General features: G+C 34.7%; 4 protein-coding genes across 5 annotated transcripts; 1 reads left to right on the plus strand and 3 right to left on the minus strand.

Annotated features, from left to right (window-relative positions):
* Nucleotides 1–70: 70 nt before the first annotated feature.
* On the minus strand, nt 71–5,031 carry LOC108228113 (uncharacterized). The gene is made up of 4 exons (XM_017403601.2): nt 4,728–5,031; nt 4,434–4,544; nt 1,044–1,112; nt 71–346 (listed from the first exon to the last, which is right to left on the minus strand). Exons 1-4 carry the CDS (start codon nt 4,908–4,910, stop codon nt 296–298), a joined length of 414 nt encoding a protein of 137 aa, XP_017259090.1. The 5' UTR covers nt 4,911–5,031; the 3' UTR covers nt 71–295.
* Nucleotides 5,032–5,539: 508 nt separating this feature from the next.
* Nucleotides 5,540–10,872, minus strand: LOC108227990 (serine/threonine protein phosphatase 2A 57 kDa regulatory subunit B' beta isoform). 2 transcript variants are annotated; one of them, XR_010284576.1, is made up of 3 exons: nt 9,302–10,843; nt 8,941–9,048; nt 6,063–6,140 (listed from the first exon to the last, which is right to left on the minus strand). XR_010284576.1 is itself a non-coding variant. In XM_017403432.2 (2 exons), the coding sequence occupies exons 1-2, from the start codon at nt 10,460–10,462 to the stop codon at nt 5,838–5,840; spliced, it is 1,464 nt and encodes a 487-aa protein (XP_017258921.1). In that variant the 5' UTR covers nt 10,463–10,872; the 3' UTR covers nt 5,540–5,837. The 2 variants fall into 2 exon arrangements, 1 of the variants encoding a protein (XP_017258921.1); XM_017403432.2 differs by lacking the exon at nt 8,941–9,048 and having other exon boundaries at nt 5,540–6,140; nt 9,302–10,872.
* Nucleotides 10,873–13,540: 2,668 nt separating this feature from the next.
* On the plus strand, nt 13,541–14,973 carry LOC108226251 (transcription factor MYB27). Its single transcript, XM_017401196.2, has 4 exons — nt 13,541–13,904; nt 14,012–14,141; nt 14,237–14,337; nt 14,427–14,973. Exons 1-4 carry the CDS (start codon nt 13,790–13,792, stop codon nt 14,714–14,716), a joined length of 636 nt encoding a protein of 211 aa, XP_017256685.1. The 5' UTR covers nt 13,541–13,789; the 3' UTR covers nt 14,717–14,973.
* A 1,163-nt stretch (nt 14,974–16,136) lies between these two features.
* LOC108224700 (probable pectate lyase 12) lies at nt 16,137–19,392 on the minus strand. Its single transcript, XM_017399394.2, has 4 exons — nt 19,066–19,392; nt 17,168–18,074; nt 16,849–17,051; nt 16,137–16,401 (listed from the first exon to the last, which is right to left on the minus strand). The coding sequence occupies exons 1-4, from the start codon at nt 19,203–19,205 to the stop codon at nt 16,185–16,187; spliced, it is 1,467 nt and encodes a 488-aa protein (XP_017254883.1). The 5' UTR covers nt 19,206–19,392; the 3' UTR covers nt 16,137–16,184.
* Between the last annotated feature and the right edge of the window lie 2,281 nt (nt 19,393–21,673).

The following is a 21,673-nucleotide window of genomic DNA, read 5'->3' on the forward strand; positions in this document are numbered from 1 at the left end:
TAAATATTTTCTATTTTTAAAAATATTAATTTTTTTCAAAAAAATTACTACTTATTTCTAAATAAGTACATTTTCGAAAATAAATCATTACTCCAAAAAAGTCGAAGCTAAACAAGCCTATAATTTATGAACACAACCTTTTTAATATAAGTCAACATGCCCCAACACTTAAGTACAACACTTGAGTACTACATGCTCCCGATAATTTATATCAAACTATTGCTCATTTCACATAAACAGCTTATGAAAGAAATCTGGGTTGTCCACTGGTTCTCAACTCATATCTGTAGGCGGCCTAACGATCCACAAGTGCCTTGTCCATAAGGTTGACAGCTGAATCCATGAACTGCAACAACATACCCAAGATTTAAATTAACACAAAATTAATAACACAAAACAAAAGGTATGTAGAATATTAATAACCAGCTTCAAAGGATAATTTTCCAGCACAAGGTTTGTTTCTTCATATTTTCTTCTCCAACTCATAATAAACCATCCAGTGAAAGGTAGACAATAAATATTCCGTTTTTCACGCCAAGGATAAAGAAGAGTACTGATCTTCAGATTATAACAGGGTGAGGACTATAGCCTGCACTTCTTCCACTTCTCTACATAAATGATCACATTGTCTCAAATGTTTCCTAAATGTTGATCATCCACGTGAATCTTTGTATATTAAACATTCCTGCTTAAGTCCTATTCACTTGTATATGTTTGACATCAACCAATGGTGTTTCACACTCTCATGTACGTGCTTCTTAATATTAACAACCTTCCATATTTTGAAGTGCTTACAGTGATCTTTACTATATTAAATTGAAGAAGGATATTGTATATTGATAGGTAATCCTATGTTATTAGATGTCAAGGCCAGTCATCGACTATTCGTCACTTGAAATGTATATATCACAATATGGCTGTTACTATGAAATATACTAACAAGGAAGGCCTGCATAGCTTTGTTGGCTGACTTCCAATGTTCTGTATGCAGATAGGATGATGTACAGAGATAACTTTACTCAGATTGAAAAAGTATAGTTTACCTTTCCAATTTGCTGAAGCTCACGTCCAACTGGATCCAGAAATTTCAAGTCGACATCGATAGGCCACACCTGATAGGTAGGAAATCTCAAGTGAGAATCTGACAAGTTAATCTAAAAATTTATATCCAAAAGAAAAATCACTCTAAAAATAATTGAGCAAGTATGGGTATAAAACAATTATACAGATTCTGCCTACAGCTATTTAGCTCGATAAACAGGTGGTCCATAACGCAGAAGTGTCCTACAAGTGTCTTTTCTGTATTCAGAATATGATAGCATCTGCTTATTGGGTTACATAAGGCCTGAGCAAGTCAAGAGTATTTTAGGTATTTGGGATGGCTATTTTCAGGCAACTATAGAGTAAAATGTTGGCAACTTTATAAAGAAATATAGAGATTCTTACATGAAGGCTACACTCTACATCTGAAATAATAGTTGCTCCTGGTAATATGATAATGGGACTGACAAACAAGAGTGGGGGAATATGAGAAAATAAGCATCCCAATATAGCGCAATGATGCCAATATGTATTCACTCCATTGGGTTTGGAACCTTAAATAGAAACGGAGAGAGTTGCAGGTCATAAAGTAAATTTGCTCTACTTGGAACTTGGAAGGGTATGTCAGGGGTAGAAGCTCCTCATTAAGTGTACATTTAATTAGTAGGATAAACCAAATATAGCTGAAGCTAGGTAAGAAGCATTTAAAATAAGGGAGATGAATTATAATAACATTCTGATGAAGACTTTTCAACTTACAGTCAACAGTGCTTCCTCAATCTCAACTACTGCATATTACGAGAGCAGTAGTATACACAAACCAAACTGAAAGAGCAAGTTTGACCACTACACTGGTTCTTTAAGTACAAGATCTTGGATTGAAATTGAGAGGTCACAAATTCTGATCCAAACAAATGCAGCTCTAACAAGTAACAATATGACCCCTTAATATATAGGGAATTTATCAAAAATACCACTTTTTCTAAGTTTTTTTGCGATTTTACTATCTTTTGAAAAAAATTGCAATAATATTACCTTTATAAAAAATATTTGCAAAAACACGGTCTGCAACTAGATGCAACCAGATGCAACTTCAGTTAATTGGCCTCGCAGGGGTTGCAAATATGGTTGCATCTGGTTGAAAGTAAGGTTGCATGTGGTTGCAACGGGTTGCATACAATATTTTTGCAAATATTTTCAAAAGTTTGGTGTTTTTGCAAAATATTTAAAAAAGATGTAGTATTTTTGCAAAAACAATTTTAGACTTAGGTATTTATGAGAAAACCCCTAAAATATATGGTCCACTGTAATTGGTTGTCTCATGTAAAGCATAAACAGATAGTTAGGTGAACGGATACAAGGCCAGACTTGTGGAAAAACGGTTTATCAGCGGGCCAACCAGGGTAAACCAGAGGCCGGCACAGACTTCTATGAAACAATTATTTAAGCCTGGTAAGCAAACCAACAACTGTCTGAATGGTGCTATATACTGTGTACAGAATAAAAATATATCAGTTGCTAATTCGGATGGGTGTGTATGTCTCAGCCTTCTGGCTTTGCACATCTTGAATATCCCACTCATATATGCAAAATACATGGCACTAAACAAACACCCAGGTATCATACGCTGATTACTGAACTTCACAACTTTCTCCTAGACTTTCTGGCTTTTAAAAACCACACTTGAAAGTTTCTTTATTAATATACATTATCCTAAGCTCCCATTCGCATTTTTGTATTCATGGTGATACAACTGTGGCTGGTTCATTTTTACTAGGGAGAAAAGAAGTCCTACAAATTACAACTGTCAGGAAACGAAACCATATTCTCTTGGAGAAAAGAAAAGAAAGTATAATTACTGGTCACTGCATGATTAAAGATGTTATACAGCATTATATTATAACACTTATGCAGTGTGATTAATGTGCACTTAAAAAGCAACATTTAGGTGCTAAGCTCAGCGTGGCTCAGCTATTGGGCTTTACATTCAAAAAGCCCAGAGCAAATCGAAAACCTAGCCTAATCAGTAAGCACATAAAGGGCTATTAATAGAAAAATAAACTATGAAAAGAACACTTACATGTAGACACAATTTTTATCAGATCCGAACATATTTAATATGGTTGGGCCAATATTTTATTTTATTGGCATTTCTTGTCATATATGCATGGTTTACATGGCGGTAATTCGAGTTGAGTTCAGTCTTGGGAGGTCCGGTTGGGTAATTAGTGGGGACTACTCGACAAATTAATGATATAATGAATCGTATATTAATAGTTAGACACACACACACACACAAAAATAGCATATATTTGGTTTCTAGCATATATATATATATATATATATATATATATATATATATATATATATATATATATATATATATATATATATATATATAGGTTTCCAATATATAGCTTCATTTATAAATCATAGATATATTATTTACAAATATCTATTTTCAGTTTCTATATGTATCAATATATACACATTATACACTCACTATACAGTATACACACACGCGCGCGCACCATGACAACAATGCATATATGCACTCTAAAACCTAGCAGCTTCAATCATTCTCAACAACTCCTCAACATAAAATAGTATCCAGACTATCAAACAGCCACAAATCCTCAATCTCAGGTTTGTCCTGTATTAAAACGAGACATGGGTTTGTCCAGTTCTTTCTTTGAACAACTTAGTTTGCATTTGAGGTTGTAGTAATTAATTAGCATGTATGTTGTTTACATGTATTGAAATATATATACATTTATTTATATAGGGCTTTTCTTATAAGGAAAATCCCGCCTTTCGTGCTTAACCTACAAGAGTCCCCTTATGCTTCACAGGCTTTTTTCCTTTAATAACATTGCACTTATGTCTTCTCTCCACCATCATGTGCAATGTAAGTTAATGTCCAACGAGACGTATAATTTGGAAAGAAGTTGCAACTTTCTGAAAAGTCCGTGCCAGTTGACTTGTTCTCACACTCTAAACTAGTTTCTAATATTAGCATTCTGAAAATCCTAAGCATGATTTAGGCAAAGAGCAGACCACTATTTATATTATATACTTAACATTAAAGTGATACTCATAAGCAAAGCGATACATCTAAATTAAGTTGATATTTCAAATTATTCAAAGACAATGAGTTGAAGTAGGGCAGCTTACTTAGCCCAAAAAAATAGAGTATGGCAGCTAAAGTAGTGCCTAGACAACGTATTAAAGTAGGCTTAGGTGGGATTATAATAACCTCATCTGAATTCATAAACAACACAAGCACATGATGATTAATATAAATTGTAGTGAAGCCATAATTGTGACAACAATTTTAAAGACTAATAAGTTGAACAAAACAAATGAGACAAACCAAGGGAAATTAGTAATACCTTGAGACCAAGTAATCTAATTGGGGTAATCTGACCAGGAACAATACAATCAGGTCCAGCAGCTTCAACTATAGCTTCGCTCCCTAGTCCAGTTCCAATTGGATTTGGGTGCTGCACAATCAACCATTATAATACAATCACAAAACCAACAATCAATAACATGGGGGGGGGGGAGAGGAGAGAGGAGGGATAGATATAGAGGGGGGGAGGAGAGAGAGGGGGGGGGAGACGGGGGGGGGGAGAGAGAGAGAGAGAGAGAGAGAGAGAGAGAGAGAGAGAGTGTGTGTGTGTTACCTTCATGACAAATTGTGCATAATCAGAGAAGGGGTCTTTCGGGACACGAAGAAGAGGAGAAAGATGAATCTTGGGGATGGGTTTTTGCCTGGGATTGATTTCTCTCCAAGGAGCATCCTTTATGAGTACCGGTGAATCTTTTTTGACACCACCCCCTGTTCCTTTTCCTCCTTTCTTCGACATCTCTTTGCAACTACACCTTACAATCAACTAAGCGTACTCTATGCCTCAATATATATCGAGAAATACAGATAGAGCATGAATGGATTATATAGTGCCCCTGTCAAATGGATAGATACACAGCTTGTACCCTGAGCCTGAGGTTTATAAACACGCTTTATTGTTTGTTTGGGTTATCATTTTTTTGTGTTTCTTGTTTATTTCATTAATAAATAATAATAATAATTATAATAATATTATATCTATCAAATTTATGTTTTGAAAAATAATTCATTCAAAAAAAAAATTCACTTTGAAATACTCAGGCTATAAAATTAATACAAATTACAAATAATATCTTAGTCATCACATTTACATACTGCATAAACACGAAATTTTAAATTTATTAAAGCGTGAAATTTGACATCACTTACGACTAGAATTTATTTTAATTTCACTTCACATGCGACTATTATTCATTTTCATTGAAATCTTCTGCAGCTTTTTCTAAAAGTACAGTGGGTGGGGATCACCCTAGAGTAACAAAAACCTAAATAAAAGGCTAAAACATTTTTTTTTTCAGCTTCTTGAGAAATATAGATGTTGAACTTCACTATAGTCAAACATGCCAAAATAGTAAACCCTTGCATCCATAAAGGCAAACTGGAAATCTTTGAATATAAATTTGTGCAAAGTATCCTGATAAAGGATACTGCCTGAAAGGCTGAAAGAAATAATTTGCAGAACAAATACATTTAATACAATTACAAACCATTCATCACTTGCATAACTTTTCACAAAAATATCTTCAATGCTTTTTGCAAAAAAAACGACGGGCATAAAGAGAGATGTAAACATATTCCACCATGGACATCTTTCTCTTGATTATGTGCGCCCCCTTTCTTGACACCGACACATCTCCTTCCCAGTACCTGTTTAATATCTTCATACTCAGACCCGTTGTTCAGCGGCAGCAACCAGTCTCTGCCATTTAGTTTCCCACTGTACTTCCAACTCTTCTGCCTTCGCCTCTTTCTCAGCAAATTGCCTTTGGCACTCCTCAAATAACTCGGGGTCCATTTCCGACAACATTTTCCGGACGTTGACTGTCAGACCATTGACAGTCTGATTCCAATGGGATCTTATATTCTTCTCTAGTGCCTCAAAAATGATTGGCAAAATGACAGTCCGGTTTTGAGTGATGAGCCCAACAATATGCTCATTGTTCCACAGGAAGAGAGCTCGTTCCGAAACCTGCATTGTGCATTTTCTTAGAAAAAACATTAAGAAAAAAAAAGAGCTTGCAGATTTACACAGGTAGGAGAAACATTAAAGCATGAAGAGCATTCTTCATATTTACAGCACACCTAGAAAAGATAAAAATTTTTATTATCACTGATATAGGAACCAGTTTGACAGAGAGCTTTTAAATGTATTAAAACAAGCACAGATATATTTTGAACTTCAAATATTTACAATAAAGCTGCACATCACTATAATAGCAGAAAACTTTCAGCTACATAGTTTATCAATTATGTGTTTTAGGCTCCTGCAAGTATGTAATTCTACATGGAAGGGGAAAAAACCCGTAATTCTACAGGTCAAGAAATGTTGGCATGGCTAGATGTATTTAAAAGTTGGTTATGCATCAGATATTTTATACCTGGACGACACCCACTTGTTCATAATAAAATAAGATATATATCACGGGGAAGTTTACAAGACAAGTGCTAGAAAGTTGTATATGGATTTCTTAATTTAGCAAAGCGCTACATCATACAAGAATCTAGAACCGTGCATGTTGAAGGGGGAATATTAGCAAGAAGTCGTCTCTTGCATAACGATCATTATATTCATTAAAATCTGGATCCTTTTAAATTTTGTCATGTTTCCTATCTGTTTACCTCAGTAATCAATATGTCTGTGGCACCTTAGTAGTAAATATTATATACTACCAAGACCTGTCATCCGATGCAGCTTAAAATGTAACCTTGCTTTCACGCATTGTTCACTTCAAGTAGTTTCTTTACTAAAAACCTCGGTATTAAAGGAACCCTACATGGCTACAACATTTTTTAAGACAAGAAAGCTGAAAGGCATAATGTACCTATTCCCAATCCAGTCATACACATTATGTACCTTTTCACAATGAATCCCCAAATAAATCATATTAGCTCCACAAATTTGGTATATGAAAAGTATATAACATGATGCTAATATATATTAGTAAACCAGCCCAAACCAAACCTAGTAAAGGCAAATAAATACGAAACATATATAAAAACCAAAAGTACGGTTGAATGAAACAAATTACACACATAACCTTCAGTTTAGCTACTCAAAATTTCCTAAATAGGAAGCGACAGACATATCAAGGTATGTATCATACGAGTAAAATCAGATTTCTTAAGATAGAAAGAGCTAGATTTGAGGGAAAGCTATCCCGAGTCAAAAAAAAAAGCCTGTTGTAGCCTTCACTTTCATCCCTCTATTTTTGGATATTTTATACAACACGAGTAACTTTTTAATGCACCGGAATTATAAGGCATCAGTTTCAGCAAATATTTATATTACTAAGGATGAATAATTGTGAGAAAGGATGACAGCAATGATCTTGAATGTTCCTAGTGATTTCTATTTCATCCCATGCTGACGGCTTGATGATGACACAAGGCAGTTTGCTAGTCAGGGATAACCCAACAACTGAAGTCCCAATAACTAGGGGTCTATGAATATAACGAGCGGAATTCAAAGTTAGCGACTAGGGTTTCGTTTTCGGCAAGAAAATGATATAATAAATATCAAAATATCAATCTTTTGATTGTAGCTCCAGTTAAAATATCAATGAAGATGATATATCTTTGACACAAGATTAATTGGGAATGTTTTTTACATTTACTAATACAACAACAATCTCTTACCTATCTCTCATATACACCAATATCAGTTCAAGATTGAGCAAGAAAACAATATATTAGTCTATTAGATATTTAATAAAATCATATACCAGAAATGTGTGTTATTGCATAACTGGTTGACATACCTAGGTTGTTTCGTTCATAATTTTTAGTAAGATAATCATTTTGAAAAAAGAAGCACCAACTCTAGTATGCTTTACTCAACACAAGTGCTTTCCTTGATATTAAAAAACCCATACACCAAAAGCCTCGTGATTGTTATTAAAATAGAGAGCCCTATAAACATGGAAGCAGGATACAAGAAAGAGGGGAAAAAATTTTGTGGTCTCACAACAACTTGAACAAAGAAAATCCCAAAATATATCAAACCAACATAAATTTGGCAAAGTTACTTTAATTGTGTACCTATTAATGGGAATCAGAAATACGTTCGAGAGGAATGGAAATGACAATAATTTCAGAAATCCCTGGAACATGTAAGGCACATACTGCCCAGTTAATAGGAATGCATAACTCATTTGGCCATTTCGATCAAATAAGACCAAAACCCAAATACATAGGAATGAAATCCCGGTCTTTCACCTTGCCCCTCACAACTCCCTCGATATGATATTTATATGAAAAGCAGAAATACATCACAGATGAAGCTAATAACACTCAGATTATTGTGCTATTTCTCCAATTAGTAGTAAAAGTCAGGTCTGAATTGGACGGCGGACTCTGACCCATCTGGCAAATTTATCAATTTTCTTATTTATACGTTAAACATACATATACACATATACAAACATTGAATTACACCAAAGAAAAACAGATCGTGTAATTTTGAGCATTTACAGACAATATTCAATGGATTTAACGTCATAGAGATATCTTGTGCTTTTCAACTAACCTAGTGTCGTACACGGGTACAACAAAACCTAAAGAAATAAGGGGTAAACATAAAACTGGTCTTAAGTCTAGTACCATACGTGCTAGCATGTAGAACATACATTCTTGAATACCCATTTGGTAGAACGAGGCAAATGAGCCGTGTCTTCAATGATACTTCATAATCATATGAAAAATCATAAACCTCGACTATGAAACAAGGCCATGGATGCAATACTTAGTATTGAGTAATTATTAACAATTACCATGCGCTATAATCGCATTGGTCAGCCACTATCATGGTGCCATGGTGGCCAGCAATCAATGCCACCATGCCTTACAATCGCATTGGTCAAACAATATCATGGATAGGCCTTTTCCAATCAATATCCTTCAAAAAACAATGCAACATTTCATATATAATCGAGATCAAATATTTGGAAAGACATCTGGCACCCAAAGAAGTTGTTAGATATGAGCTAAAGAAGGGGGCCGAGAAAGTTAAACTCAGGCATAATAATTAATACAACATGGCCGCAGGTAATATTGCTCGTTGTGTGTAAAGATAAAAAAAAAAATGTCACAATGTATAAATTCCTAGAATGCGCGAATTTTCACATTACATACCTGAAAATGAGGGCTGTTAAGGCAATGAGCTATCCGTTTAAAAAGTAGAACCATACAGCGCTGGAATTCCCCAGCTTGAGTGGCTTCCAGCACTTCTTCAAGCTCTCCGAGAAAAAGAACTTCTTTCTGGCAATTAGTGACCGGCCAGTACTTCAGCAAACCCCTGATAACAGTATCTGCCAGCTTGTGGTCCTTTTCAACAAACTGTGTTATACAATATGCCAGCTGCTGATGATACAAGCCGACTGGCTTGGGCTTGTGCAGGGGTATGAGTGCTCGGAGAAGAAATAATTTATGCTCCTCCTTCATTGGCAGCGCAAACCCATTGATTATACTCCCAAGAATCTCCAATAGTTCACCTATACCATTATGCCTCTGAGTTTCATATATAAACCGATAAAAGATGTTATTGATTCCCTTCCGGATGAATGGGCGGTGCACCATAAATTTCCCATATATTCGGTGAAGAATAGTTTTTAGATATTCCCGCTCTCGGGGATCCTCGGAATCAAACAAATCTAGCAGCTTAAGGACAAATGAATGATCAATGTACCGCTTAGCAATCTTGGTGTCAGTATCACTGGACACAACATATCTTAATAGCAACTCATACACAAGCTGTAAATGTGGCCATGAAGCTTCAAAAAACGGTTCATCCTCCTCCGGTTCCACATTCTCAGACCCCGTATTCTCATGTGCTGCTGGCGGGAAACACCTAAATATATTTACCGAAATCATCCTAACCATTTCTTCTTGATTCCCCTCACTAATCTTAGCCGAACCAGACTGCACAAAGTCAACAAGCTCCGAAAGACTCTGCCTCTTAATCTCCTTCTCTCTGGCCATTTTCATCGTATCTGTAAACTCAAACAGAAAACAACAAACTTGCACTTTCCTAAGAAACAAACCCTGCCGCTCTCCAACAGGAACATCCTTAAACAAAGGAAGTACCTCAATACTCCCTGGCTCAGCCGCAACAACACCTGCAGAACCCCCACCCCCACCCTGACCAGCTGTTAAACCCCCTCTTGAAGCGTGATTCACAACAACATTCGATGTCGAAACAGAACCAGAGCTCCGGTTACCAGTAGCACCATAATCTATATTATTATCCGATTTCGAACCCTTTCGTTGCCCCCTCTTTATAATCTTGTTAAACATATTGGTCAATACAGTAAATATAAAACCCTAACCAATTAACTCGACTAATCACTTCAATTAACAATCAGGCAATGGAATTTAAGGTCAAATAAAACTGATTACAAGTCAACATACACTTATGCTTGTATTACGAATGTGTGTCTATACAGAAACACATGTTTATGTAAATAGACGTACAAGGAGCAGGATGGATTGTACCGTTGAAAATCGAAATGAAGTAATCGCCGGAAAAGTGAGAGATCGCCGGAATTAAAGTCAGAGTGATCGGAGAAATAGAGATGAAAGTATGTATTATTGTGGCGAGCAATAGAGTGGATATTTGGATAGTAGAGAGAAAGTGTTGAAAGTGGGGCTACTTGAATTTAATTTGTGGAGCTCGCAGATACATAATTTATCAATTTTATTTTATGAGCTCAAATTCCAAATTTTGATTTGTGTAGCTCCCAAATATACGATGGGGTTCACTTCTAGCATAATCAAAACAGAAGAAAATAAAATGAAACTAGAATCAAAATCTATTAATAAAAAACAATATATTATTTGAAAGAATTTAAGGAAAAATGTTGTATAATTTTAATTTTTCGTTAAACATGTCTCAAATTATATGAATTAGAATTTTAAGTTGCGCATTCTAAATATCTCATCTCTTTTGTTAATTTTTGTTATGAAATTAACTTAAAGTCTGTGATATTCATTTGATATATCCTAACTATAAATTCTTTTTGCAACCTTTTCTAAATAAATTCTGCATATATTCATTTGTTCCATTCCTTGATAATCTCGATTTCGAAATTAAAAATATTATATTAAAATTATTGATTAAATAAACATTGCCATGTACATGAAATTATTGTGAGTGTCAATTGTGAAGTCACTGTTTTCAGGAAATTATTATCTTCATTTTTAATTTTGATCTTCAGAATATTTGTATTCAATTAATTAAGCAATCCAGAAAAAAAATGGTCAAATATTTTTAACCTGATTGCATGATCAGTTGGGATTTTATCCCGATTGAATCTCTTTCAAAATATTAATGAAATCTGCTCTAAATTTAAATATATATATATATATAATATTCATTTAATATATACTTAGTATAAATTCTTTTTTTAACCTTCTTATAAATAAATTCTGAATATATTCATTTGCTCCATGCCTCGATAATCTCGATTTCGAAATTAGAATTATTATATTAAAATATTGATTACAATATAAGAGACTTGCAATTAAGTAATTAAACTCTTTGATTCATGTACCATCATTGTCATCTAGCATATATCTTTCTCCTCTTTTATATTTTAGAATATATTCAAATTTGATTTTAATAAATTTCACGAATCATATTTGATTTTGATTTGGAAAGCTGATATAAATTTTGAGAATTTAAGCATAATATTACAAGATTTTAAACAATCCCAATTGAATTCCATCAAATTTTTAAGTATAATTTAAAATCCTGATCGAATATTAGCAGATTTTGTAACATAATTTAAAATCTCAATTAAATATTTCAAGATTCTGATATATTTTTTATAATTCGAATTAAATATATATTGATTTTATTTATAAAAGAATTTTTTAAAATCCTAATTAAATACACCACTATTTTTATGTAAATCTGGGTAATTTTGTTTGTAATTAACCCTTTTCTTTTTGAATAAAGGTAATTAACCCTTTTCTTAATTCAACTTAATGATTAAATAACAAGACCGATTCTCTCGAAAAAAAATCTCAAGACCGGTTCTATGCTACTAGGATCAGAGTGTGTTATTGGGCTTGAGAAGTTGGGTCAAGAGTATAAATTTAGACCCAACAGATTGTTGTCACACTCTTGCTTTAGGTGCTGGGACTGAGATAATACCTTACTCCATTTCCAAACATAATTTATGAAGGCAACTCCGGGCTCTGGTACCCCGACATGTGTTAATCCAGGGCAGGGCGATGTAGAAGGGGGCTCAGCTCATCTTTAGTCCATAACATATTCAGTTTTCTTTAAATATTTCTTCACATATAAAATGGGCCACTCTATGTAACATAAAACGATCCGTTTTTATGGTGAGCCCAATCTATATGCAATTTTTGTTGACTTTCTTGATTCACGTAACACTCGAAGTGAAGAGTTTGCAAAGGTGTCACCAAAATTTCCCTGAAAAAATTAAATGACGTCTTCCCCGTTCAAGACAATTTTTTAATATCAATCAAGCACCCTCTTTCGTAAAATCTTGAATCCGACACTCATCCAGGTATACTTAAAATATAATGATATTGTAAATTTTCTTATTTATAAATAACTTTAAATTTATTACAATATCGCTCTTATATTATACACACACACACATCAATTTTATGAGCTCTTTATTGTTTAACCAAACAAATTAGATTATTATTTCTTTTGGCACGCAATGTTCCAATGTGCCTGAAGTTGCAATCACTTGAAAAGATTAATGAAGCACAGAATTTAGGAGAAAGAATAAAATCATCAAAGTGGGGATAAATCTCTAGTATATCCTCTGGACCTCTTCTAAATCCATGTTTACACTCAGAGCACGCCCTCAGAATTTGAATCAAGCTATGTGACGGGGATATATGGTAGAGACAAGAGATCTATATCCCAAGTTTAAACTATACTTAAAAGTAGTTTTAGTTGAAGTCACAAAGTTCATTATAGTGGGATCTCTTTCAAAATTTTAAACTTAATTTAGAGTATAGTGTTTCGCTCTGATACCATATCACAAAACACAGTTACTCCATTAAAGTAACCAGAGAACAAGCTCAAGGAAGAAAACACTCTATATTGATGCTATGTAAAAAACAGAACGTCTGAGTTTGAATACACAGCAAATCTACTTATATAGACATCAGCTCTATTCTAGAACTATCTACATGACCCTATATACAGTGATGTAGCTCGTGCTATTTGTAACAGAATGACAGCTAAGATGTAACTGTCTTTGCCACCACTTGCTCTTGTTTTATTCCTGTGTGCAGCTGCCCAGTTGACCTTGCTGTGTTGCTGCACTCTTGACTACTATCTGTAACAGGATAGAACTCCAACCATTATTCAGAAATGACAATATTTTTATTCCCAGTGTAACCTAACGCGAATCGTCACTGGATAAAAGTTGCATGTACTCCGTGAGTGGAGCTTCCACGATGTAATAAAGCGTTGTCCACCTATGATGATGACATGTAAGAATTTTCTGGTCATTATTCTCTGCTTTTCTTAACTACAGTGGTGCCACCTTTTAATTTCAAGTATAAGAAGACCACAATTGCTATGGGGCTTATTGCAACAGTGATGCAATTTAGTTGTCTGAGCTAGTAGCCATGCAAGATCAGAAGATGCGAAAAGGGCCTTGGTTCGAGGAGGAAGATCAGCGGCTTACTGCAATTGTGCGCCTTTTAGGAGAACGGCGCTGGGATGCCTTGGCAAATGCATCAGGTAGCATTTTACACTAAGCTAAAATTTTCTAATTCAATGTGGCATTGGATGATATGATTAACTAAGCTTTAGTAATAGTACTCAAAAAAAAAAAAAAATCCTGCTAGGTCTTGGGAGGAGCGGGAAGAGTTGTCGATTGAGGTGGATGAACTATCTTCGTCCAAATTTGAAGCATGGTCGAATAAGTGAAGATGAGGAGAAACTTATTCTTCAACTTCATCAACAGTGGGGAAACAAGTAAAGTTTTTTTTTTTTTTGTTGATTATATATTTGCATTCTTTGAATTAACTAATTTCCATTGGAACTAAGTCATGTGTTCTGTTGCTTTATAGATGGTCTAGAATTGCTAGAAAGTTGCCTGGAAGAACGGATAATGAGATAAAGAACTACTGGAGAAGCCGTTTGAGAAGAGAATATCAAGTCCAGGGACAAGGTATTATATAGAAAAATGTAGTTTTCACAGCAAATAGTTCGATTCAGTATTTCTTAATTACGTTACAATACTAGCTCTTCTCAATGCAGAGGAAGCAGAACAGCAGTTGACAGTTTCAAATTGCGAAGGCATTGCCCAGAGTATTGGCACCAGAGATTGCATACTGGAAAAAGACGAGATTTCTGAAAGCTCTTTTGAATCTTCTGATACATTGCAGCTATTAGATTATGCAATTATGCGTTCCCCGTATGAAAATAGAGTATCGGAGTGGTTTGCAGAATGGTCAAGTGACGAGAACATTGACGGTGTGAAACATAATCTGGATTACTGCAGTGCTGATTCTTGTTACTGCTCCAGTTTGTTGTGGAACATGGACTAGAGTTAGAATTATGATTAGCTAGTTAATAATTACTGCAGAAGCAAACAAGCGAAAGATTTCTTAAGTGTACATAGGCCAAAGCCAACCAATCAAATTATCTGTTTGTGTCGTCCTTTACAAATTGTTGAGATTCTGTCCAATGGTTATCTTGTGAGGTGCCTCCATTGGTAGTGCGAATTCTTTTGTCTCAGTGTTTGTATATAGATGCACTATGTCCTTTATCATTGGCACGGTTCAAAGATTCAATCTCAGCAAATTTCCCCAATGACGTAAAATGATATGAAACGTATCTCTTTGATTAGTTATGATCTCTGGTGGGAATGTTGACGCACAACAAGCACACAACTAAGATGTATATTAAGTTTTAGTTTAATTTTGCATACACGTCTAAGCGGCGACATCTCAATTTCTTACACTCACAGTCTCACACATCTGAGTCCAAGTTCTATATAGCAACTAAAAAATTATTTCAAAGGAAACTGAAAATTTAGGCGCCGCTCAGTCATTTTCCTACCCTGGACAGTAATATGATCAGCGAAAAGAACTTACTATAAAGTTCCGTTTGTTTACCAGCAAATAAATCTGCACTGGAAGTCTGGAACATACTTAAAGTATCTAAAGCATGGTGTGGGAAACAGGTTAATGTACAATGAACTGAATATATGAGCTAGTAACATACTAACATTTGGCAATGATAATAAGATAGGTTCTTGATAGCTAAAGATTAAGTTCTTAATATATAGTAAGGGTGCCTTGATAAGATAACTACCAGATATCATAGATAATTTCAACACCTGCTATTCTTCCTTCCACTGTTATTTAGGGGTATATTTATATGCATTGATCCATACATAAACATAAAGCACAAAGCAAGACAGACTTTGGGGCCCTTTGGCCAAGCTTAAAAAAAGTGCTTCCATACTTAAAGTAGAGAAGTAGAGTAGAAGTGAGAAGTAAAAAAGTTAATAAAGTGTTTGGAAAAAAAGCAGAAGCTGTGAGAGAGAAGCTAGCATTCTCAGCTTCTTAAAAGTGCTTCTACTTCTTTGCACAAACGGGTCAAGAAAAGCAGAAGCTAGAAGCAGAAATTACTTCTGCTTCCCAAACAGCCCCTTTACCCACTAATTCATAACAGATGTTGATTTAACAGTAGTATGTGCTCTATTCGTTCACAAGCATGTTAACTCCTAGCTTCAAAATAAATTCTTGGAAGTCAGAAATTTGAGAAAAAAATAAAAAAAAATTAAATCAAATTAGAGTCGCAGTCATTTTAAAAGATGAGAGTAAGACGATAAGAGAGTAAGAGGTCCTTATTACTATTGTGCTGAACACTCTACTTGCCCTGTACCAAGTTTTTATCTGTGTGTTTACGAGAATACCATATCCATCTTTAGACTTAAGAAAGTTGTTAGTAGAAACGTAATGAGCCAAACACAAATTTTGTTTCAAATTGATGTGCTTAAAAATGTCACTACAATAAATTAGATTTGGTCGAGACAAACAGGAATAACAACGATGACAATGCGATTAGGAAAGGAAAGACTATAAAATTTGCCGGAGCGCCTGGTGGATGAGCCGCGGCACTACTCTCAGAACCATAATCATAGTCGTCATCTAAATCACCGGAATCCGATCCTGGAACGCCATTCTCGTCTCCGCCACTAGTCCACTTCCCCAGGTTATTTCTCCTGCATTTCCATCACACCACCTTCAACAATATGTACACAACAAACAAAAAATACAACCGAAACTGAACGGTTTTCAGTTAACCGAATTTAAAAAACCGAAATAAAGAATTTTTACTACTGAAAACTGAATCAAAATATAAAAATTGGTAAACCGAACGAAATTATTTCGATTATTCAGTTCAGTTTTCGATTAACTGAACTGAATGTTCACCCTTATTTTCAACATGTACACAACAAATTTAATAAAAAAAAAAATTACATGTACACAACAAACAAAAAATACAACACGCGGAATATGTTTGATTTGCTTTTTGTCTATGTACGACATTTAAAATATTTTAAGATAAAGAAGAAATTTATAATAAGAAACAGTGAAAGTTAAAAAAGGAGCCAAAGGGAAAGGGGGGAAAGGAATAATAAAGTATGCGAGAGAGCGAGGTGGGGGACCTGTGACCGAGGACACCGGCATTAACGGTGAGTTGGTCAATGATAACAGCGGATTTGGGCTCCACACTGTAAGCCTTTTCATACTTTAGCTCTAAACTTTCACCCGATGTAATAAAGTAGGCTCCATTTACCATTATGTCCCCCTCGCTCCTCCAGTTCCAGTCTCTCCACTTCTGGTGTGACGATTCTACCCTCTTCGTTACCTGTTCCAACCAAAACATAAAACAAAATGCTGTTATGCATTCCCATTCCGATTTCAGTATTTCACTGCAATCTGTTTGTATACTATCGTAATGCTCTACTTTCGAGTGAGACATACCTCTTTCGCATTGCGATCGACGGGAGCCGTGTAACGGTTTCCTTGACTGTTAATTGTAGGATTACCGCTCCCTCCAATTGCATACATTTCCCATCTCGTAAAGTCGTTATTCACCACATGAATATACCCTCTTCTGCACCGCGGCATCCGTTGAATTAATTTCGGTCCGAAGTGATTAAACGCAATCGTAACTTGCATTTTCGAATCCGGTAAATAATCATCGCTGTGCCCTAGCAGCATCACTTCATTATGATGCGAAAAAAAATTGTTAGAAATCGTGATTCCAGTAGACCCCATCACCGCATCAATCAATCCATCTTTACAGTTGGATAACGAACAATGATCAATCCAAATATCCCTTGATCCGAAAATGGATATACCGTCGCCATCCGATTTGGTCCGATACCCGAAATGAGTCGGACTAGACCGGACATTCGTATTGCCCGATTCATAACAATGATGAATGTGAATATTATGGATAATAACGTTACTAATATATTGTAACGTGATGCAGCCCCCTCCCGTGATGTGAACATTGGCGCCGCGTCCATCCAGCGTTTTGTAGCTGTTGAAAATGAGCTCCTGGGAGAGATGGATGAGCATGTTGGTTGCGAAGACGATCCAGAGTGGCTCGGTTTGAATAACGGCGTAACGGAGTGTGCCAGGTGATGGATTGACAGCATCATGGTCTGAAGAATCGGTGACAATGTAGTAACGGCCATTTTTACCACCAAGAGCATATTGACCGAATCCGATACCACAGTCCGCTAGACGAAAGCGGTTTAGTTGCCAGTTGGGGTCGCAGCGCCAGCAGTCGTCGATTGGATTGCCGGTTTGGCAATTGGTGGAGCGAACACTGTTTTCATATGAAAGCAGGTTTCTTCTGGACACTGAAATGTTCACTCTCCTGCAAACAAATGTCGCCTAAATAAATATTCAAAGAGAAAAAAGCTCCTAAGACGTACAGCCTGTTTGTCCGGGCTTAAAGTAAGTGTTTTAAGTCATTTTTTATTTTTGATTTTAAGCTGAAAAATGTCTGTTTATGTATTTGAGAGTATCAATTCCGTATTTAAATGAACCTATATATAATGCGGGGACTTAGCACCGTAAATCGCAAACTTAAACAGATAACTTGATGAATATGCAGTATAAGATTTTTGCTGATTCGACGGTAATTAGGTTAATTTGACACAGGGAACTTGCCGGGGGATTGATTAAAAGAAATTGCAAAAACAAGAATTAAAAAGCTAATGCGGTGCTTAGCGCAAGTGCAGAATCTGAAAAAGTAAAGGGATAATTGCATTGGATACTATGGGGACCTTTAAATCAATTTCCATTGAAAACATGTTAAGGCCCTACTACATAACTGAATAATGTAAAATGTATGCAAAATGAGAAATGAAAAATGTATGCAAAATGAAGAAACAGGCAGAGCAGCAAACGCATGTACAATATATTTGACTCTAGTGAGCAAAATACAAGAGATGCAAACAAATTATTTAAAAAACTTGACAAATAAAGAAGTGAAGTCACAGAAATGAAATATTTAGATTTCTACACTACAATGCAGGTATCGACAAGAAAAACAATGTAAAAAGGAGCGATGGGCAATGATATATGTGCATATTATATCCAGGAAAAATAAAGTAAAGCGGAAAAGAACAGAATGTGCAAACAGAACAAGCAAACAATCTTTCAAAAGTGAGTCTGGCTGGTAATGCAAGTGTTCCAAAGGAAATAACTGAAGAAACAGCGCTTAATACAAAGATTTACAACTTAACATATCCGTACAGAGTTTCTGTTGCAGCTGAGAATTAAAGAAGTTGTAAGAAGTATTCTTTAGATTGAGAAAAACACAGAATAAACACATAAGCATATAATGTGGTTAGTTTACTCACCTCTGCAGATCTTGAACAACAGATTCAGGGTCAGGATGGGCAATGTGAGATGTAAAGTTGAAAGAAGAGAGTGTGGCCAAAGCAAGAGGAGAAAATGTGGTGAGGCAAAAGATGAGCAAAATGCAGGTCCCTTGTACCATATTTGTAGTGGTATAAACACTAGTATAAGTAAGTGTGTAGACAAAGGTGGTGGTTCAGTTCCTCTGTTTTTTGAGAGGAACTAAAAGAGGGACGGAGAGAGGGCTCTAAACGGAAAAAATGGAGTTATTAGGGGTTTAGAGCAGTGTATATATAACAATGTAGTCCTGGTCAGTGGTAATTAAGTATGTGGACAGTGAGTGGGTGAGATAGATAATTTCTACTGTATACTTTCTCAATTGGTCACACTCTTTATCTCACAGTGCCCGCTTTCTTATTCTCAAATTTGGCATGATTCTTAATCAATTGCACAAAGATCTTGGATTCACCTAGACCTAGGTGAAGAGATGGTATACTTTGTTTTATATATTAGGGCTTCTGTGTACAAATGTAATGGATTTTATAGGAATATTGCAGACAAGTAAGTAGGTCACCGAAAAGAGTCACGTATATTTGTTGCTGCTGTTGAATATTCAAGGAGTAATATCAAATTTGTGAGGAAGTAAGGAGTAAATTGTATGAACATATAAGTGAAGCAGTTTTCTGTTGGGGAACAAAACTCTGGCCCTCAACACATTCCAGAAATGGATCATCTGTTTGGACATGTCAAAATAGAAAACTGGACTCATATCAAATATTAATCCCATCTCCCGAGTTATAAACGGGAAGGAAAGTAGATGAAGTAAAATTTTATAGCCTTCACTTTCATTTGGTGCTTTCGTGTTTTTTAAAAGGATGAAAACAAATGAAAATAAATATAATTATAACATAATTACACTTAAAAACTCTCACTCCAAAAATGAGATGAAAATAAAAATTTATTTGCTTTCCCTTGCTTTCTCTTCTAAACAAAACTCGCGAACAAGTTCTTATATTGCATTTACTCAAAAAAAAAAAAAAGTTCTTATATTGCATGTATATTGTACTCCCTCTATGACAAATTAAATAAGTTGGTTGATTTTGGGAATTCAATTTAAATTATGTTAACCCCCTATTTTATAAATTAATTTCAAAGTTTTTTTTATATATGAAATTTTAAATTACATACTTAAATTTTGTTTAAGAAGAAAATTAAAAATAAATATGTCTCTATTCGGTCAATAAACTCAAACGTGTCCAAAGCCAATAATTTGAAAATAATTTGGTGGAGAGAGAGTCATCCAGGGCGGTACACCAGGGAATTACTCCCTCTGGTTCATAATATAGGTCGTTTGACTTTTTACACGTAAATTTATGTACTTTGACCACATAGCAAATATTAATATTTTTGTAATTTTTTTTCTAAATAAAAATATAACATTTATATTTTTATTCAGAAAAAGAAAATTATAAAAATATTAATATTTGCTATGTGGTCAAAGCACCTAAAATTACGCGCAATATATCAAACGACCTATATTATGGACCAGAGAGTACTGAAAAATGCAACGGTCACATGGATAAGCTCCCACTGTATGCTCTCGGCTCTGTTTGGGAGTGCGGGAGTGCTGTTAAAAATTGTTGTGCGGTCAGAAAGTGCTGGTAAAAAAAAGCGCTGTTATAGAAATCAGATAACTGTTTGGTAATTTTTTTGATATTTGCTTATTTTAAGTTATAATATAAAAAAAATATTTTTTTGTGGTAGGTTTGATAATGAAATTTGTAACAGCTTCCTGCAAAAGCTGAAAGCGACTTTTTTCCAAAAGCATGGGAGTATCCGCTTTTTCTAAAAGCAATTTTTCAGCAAAAAACTGCTGTTCAGAAAAGCTATTTTTAAATTTACCAAACAGTTTTTCACCTGTTTTTCAGCAAAAAGCTGTTGTTGTTGTCTGCAACAGTAATCCCAAACAGTAATGCGGGACTAAGAACGAGTTAAGTTTGTTTGGCTCGGTTTATAATTTATGATTTAATGATTTAGTATGATAAATTTGGAGTATTAAAAATTATTTTAATTTAAAAATAAATCACGGAACTATATTTTACAGGATTTTTAAATTGACTCAAAACAATTAATTCTATATATTTTTTCACTGCTTGGGACACAAATATAATCGTGTAATTTACTGAAAATCTAAAAAATAAATTATAAAATTATATTTTACAGAAACATTAAAATGCATGACATCGAGGAATAACTTCTTGAATTTTCACACTTACTTCAGCAAAAAATTTTACTCCCTCCGTCTCAATTTATAGGTCCATTTTGGAATAAACACACATATTAAGAAAAAAAATTGGTTAGATGGAATCTTATCTCATGTATCATTAATTAGTGCATTGATAAGTGAGAATATAGTTGAGTTTCAAAAAAATCACAATAAATATAATGATTTAGTGCATTGAGAAATGAAAATAATGTTGAGTTTCAAAAAAATCACAATTAATATGTAGATAAATTTGTATTGAAAGAAGGGAGGGACAAGTATTTTGGGACAAATTTTTTTTTCAAACTGGACCTATAAATTGAGACGGAGGGAGTAACATTATTCAA

The sequence above is a fragment of the Daucus carota genome, chromosome 6, assembly GCF_001625215.2.
Source record: "Daucus carota subsp. sativus chromosome 6, DH1 v3.0, whole genome shotgun sequence".
Lineage (NCBI taxonomy): Eukaryota > Viridiplantae > Streptophyta > Magnoliopsida > Apiales > Apiaceae > Daucus > Daucus carota.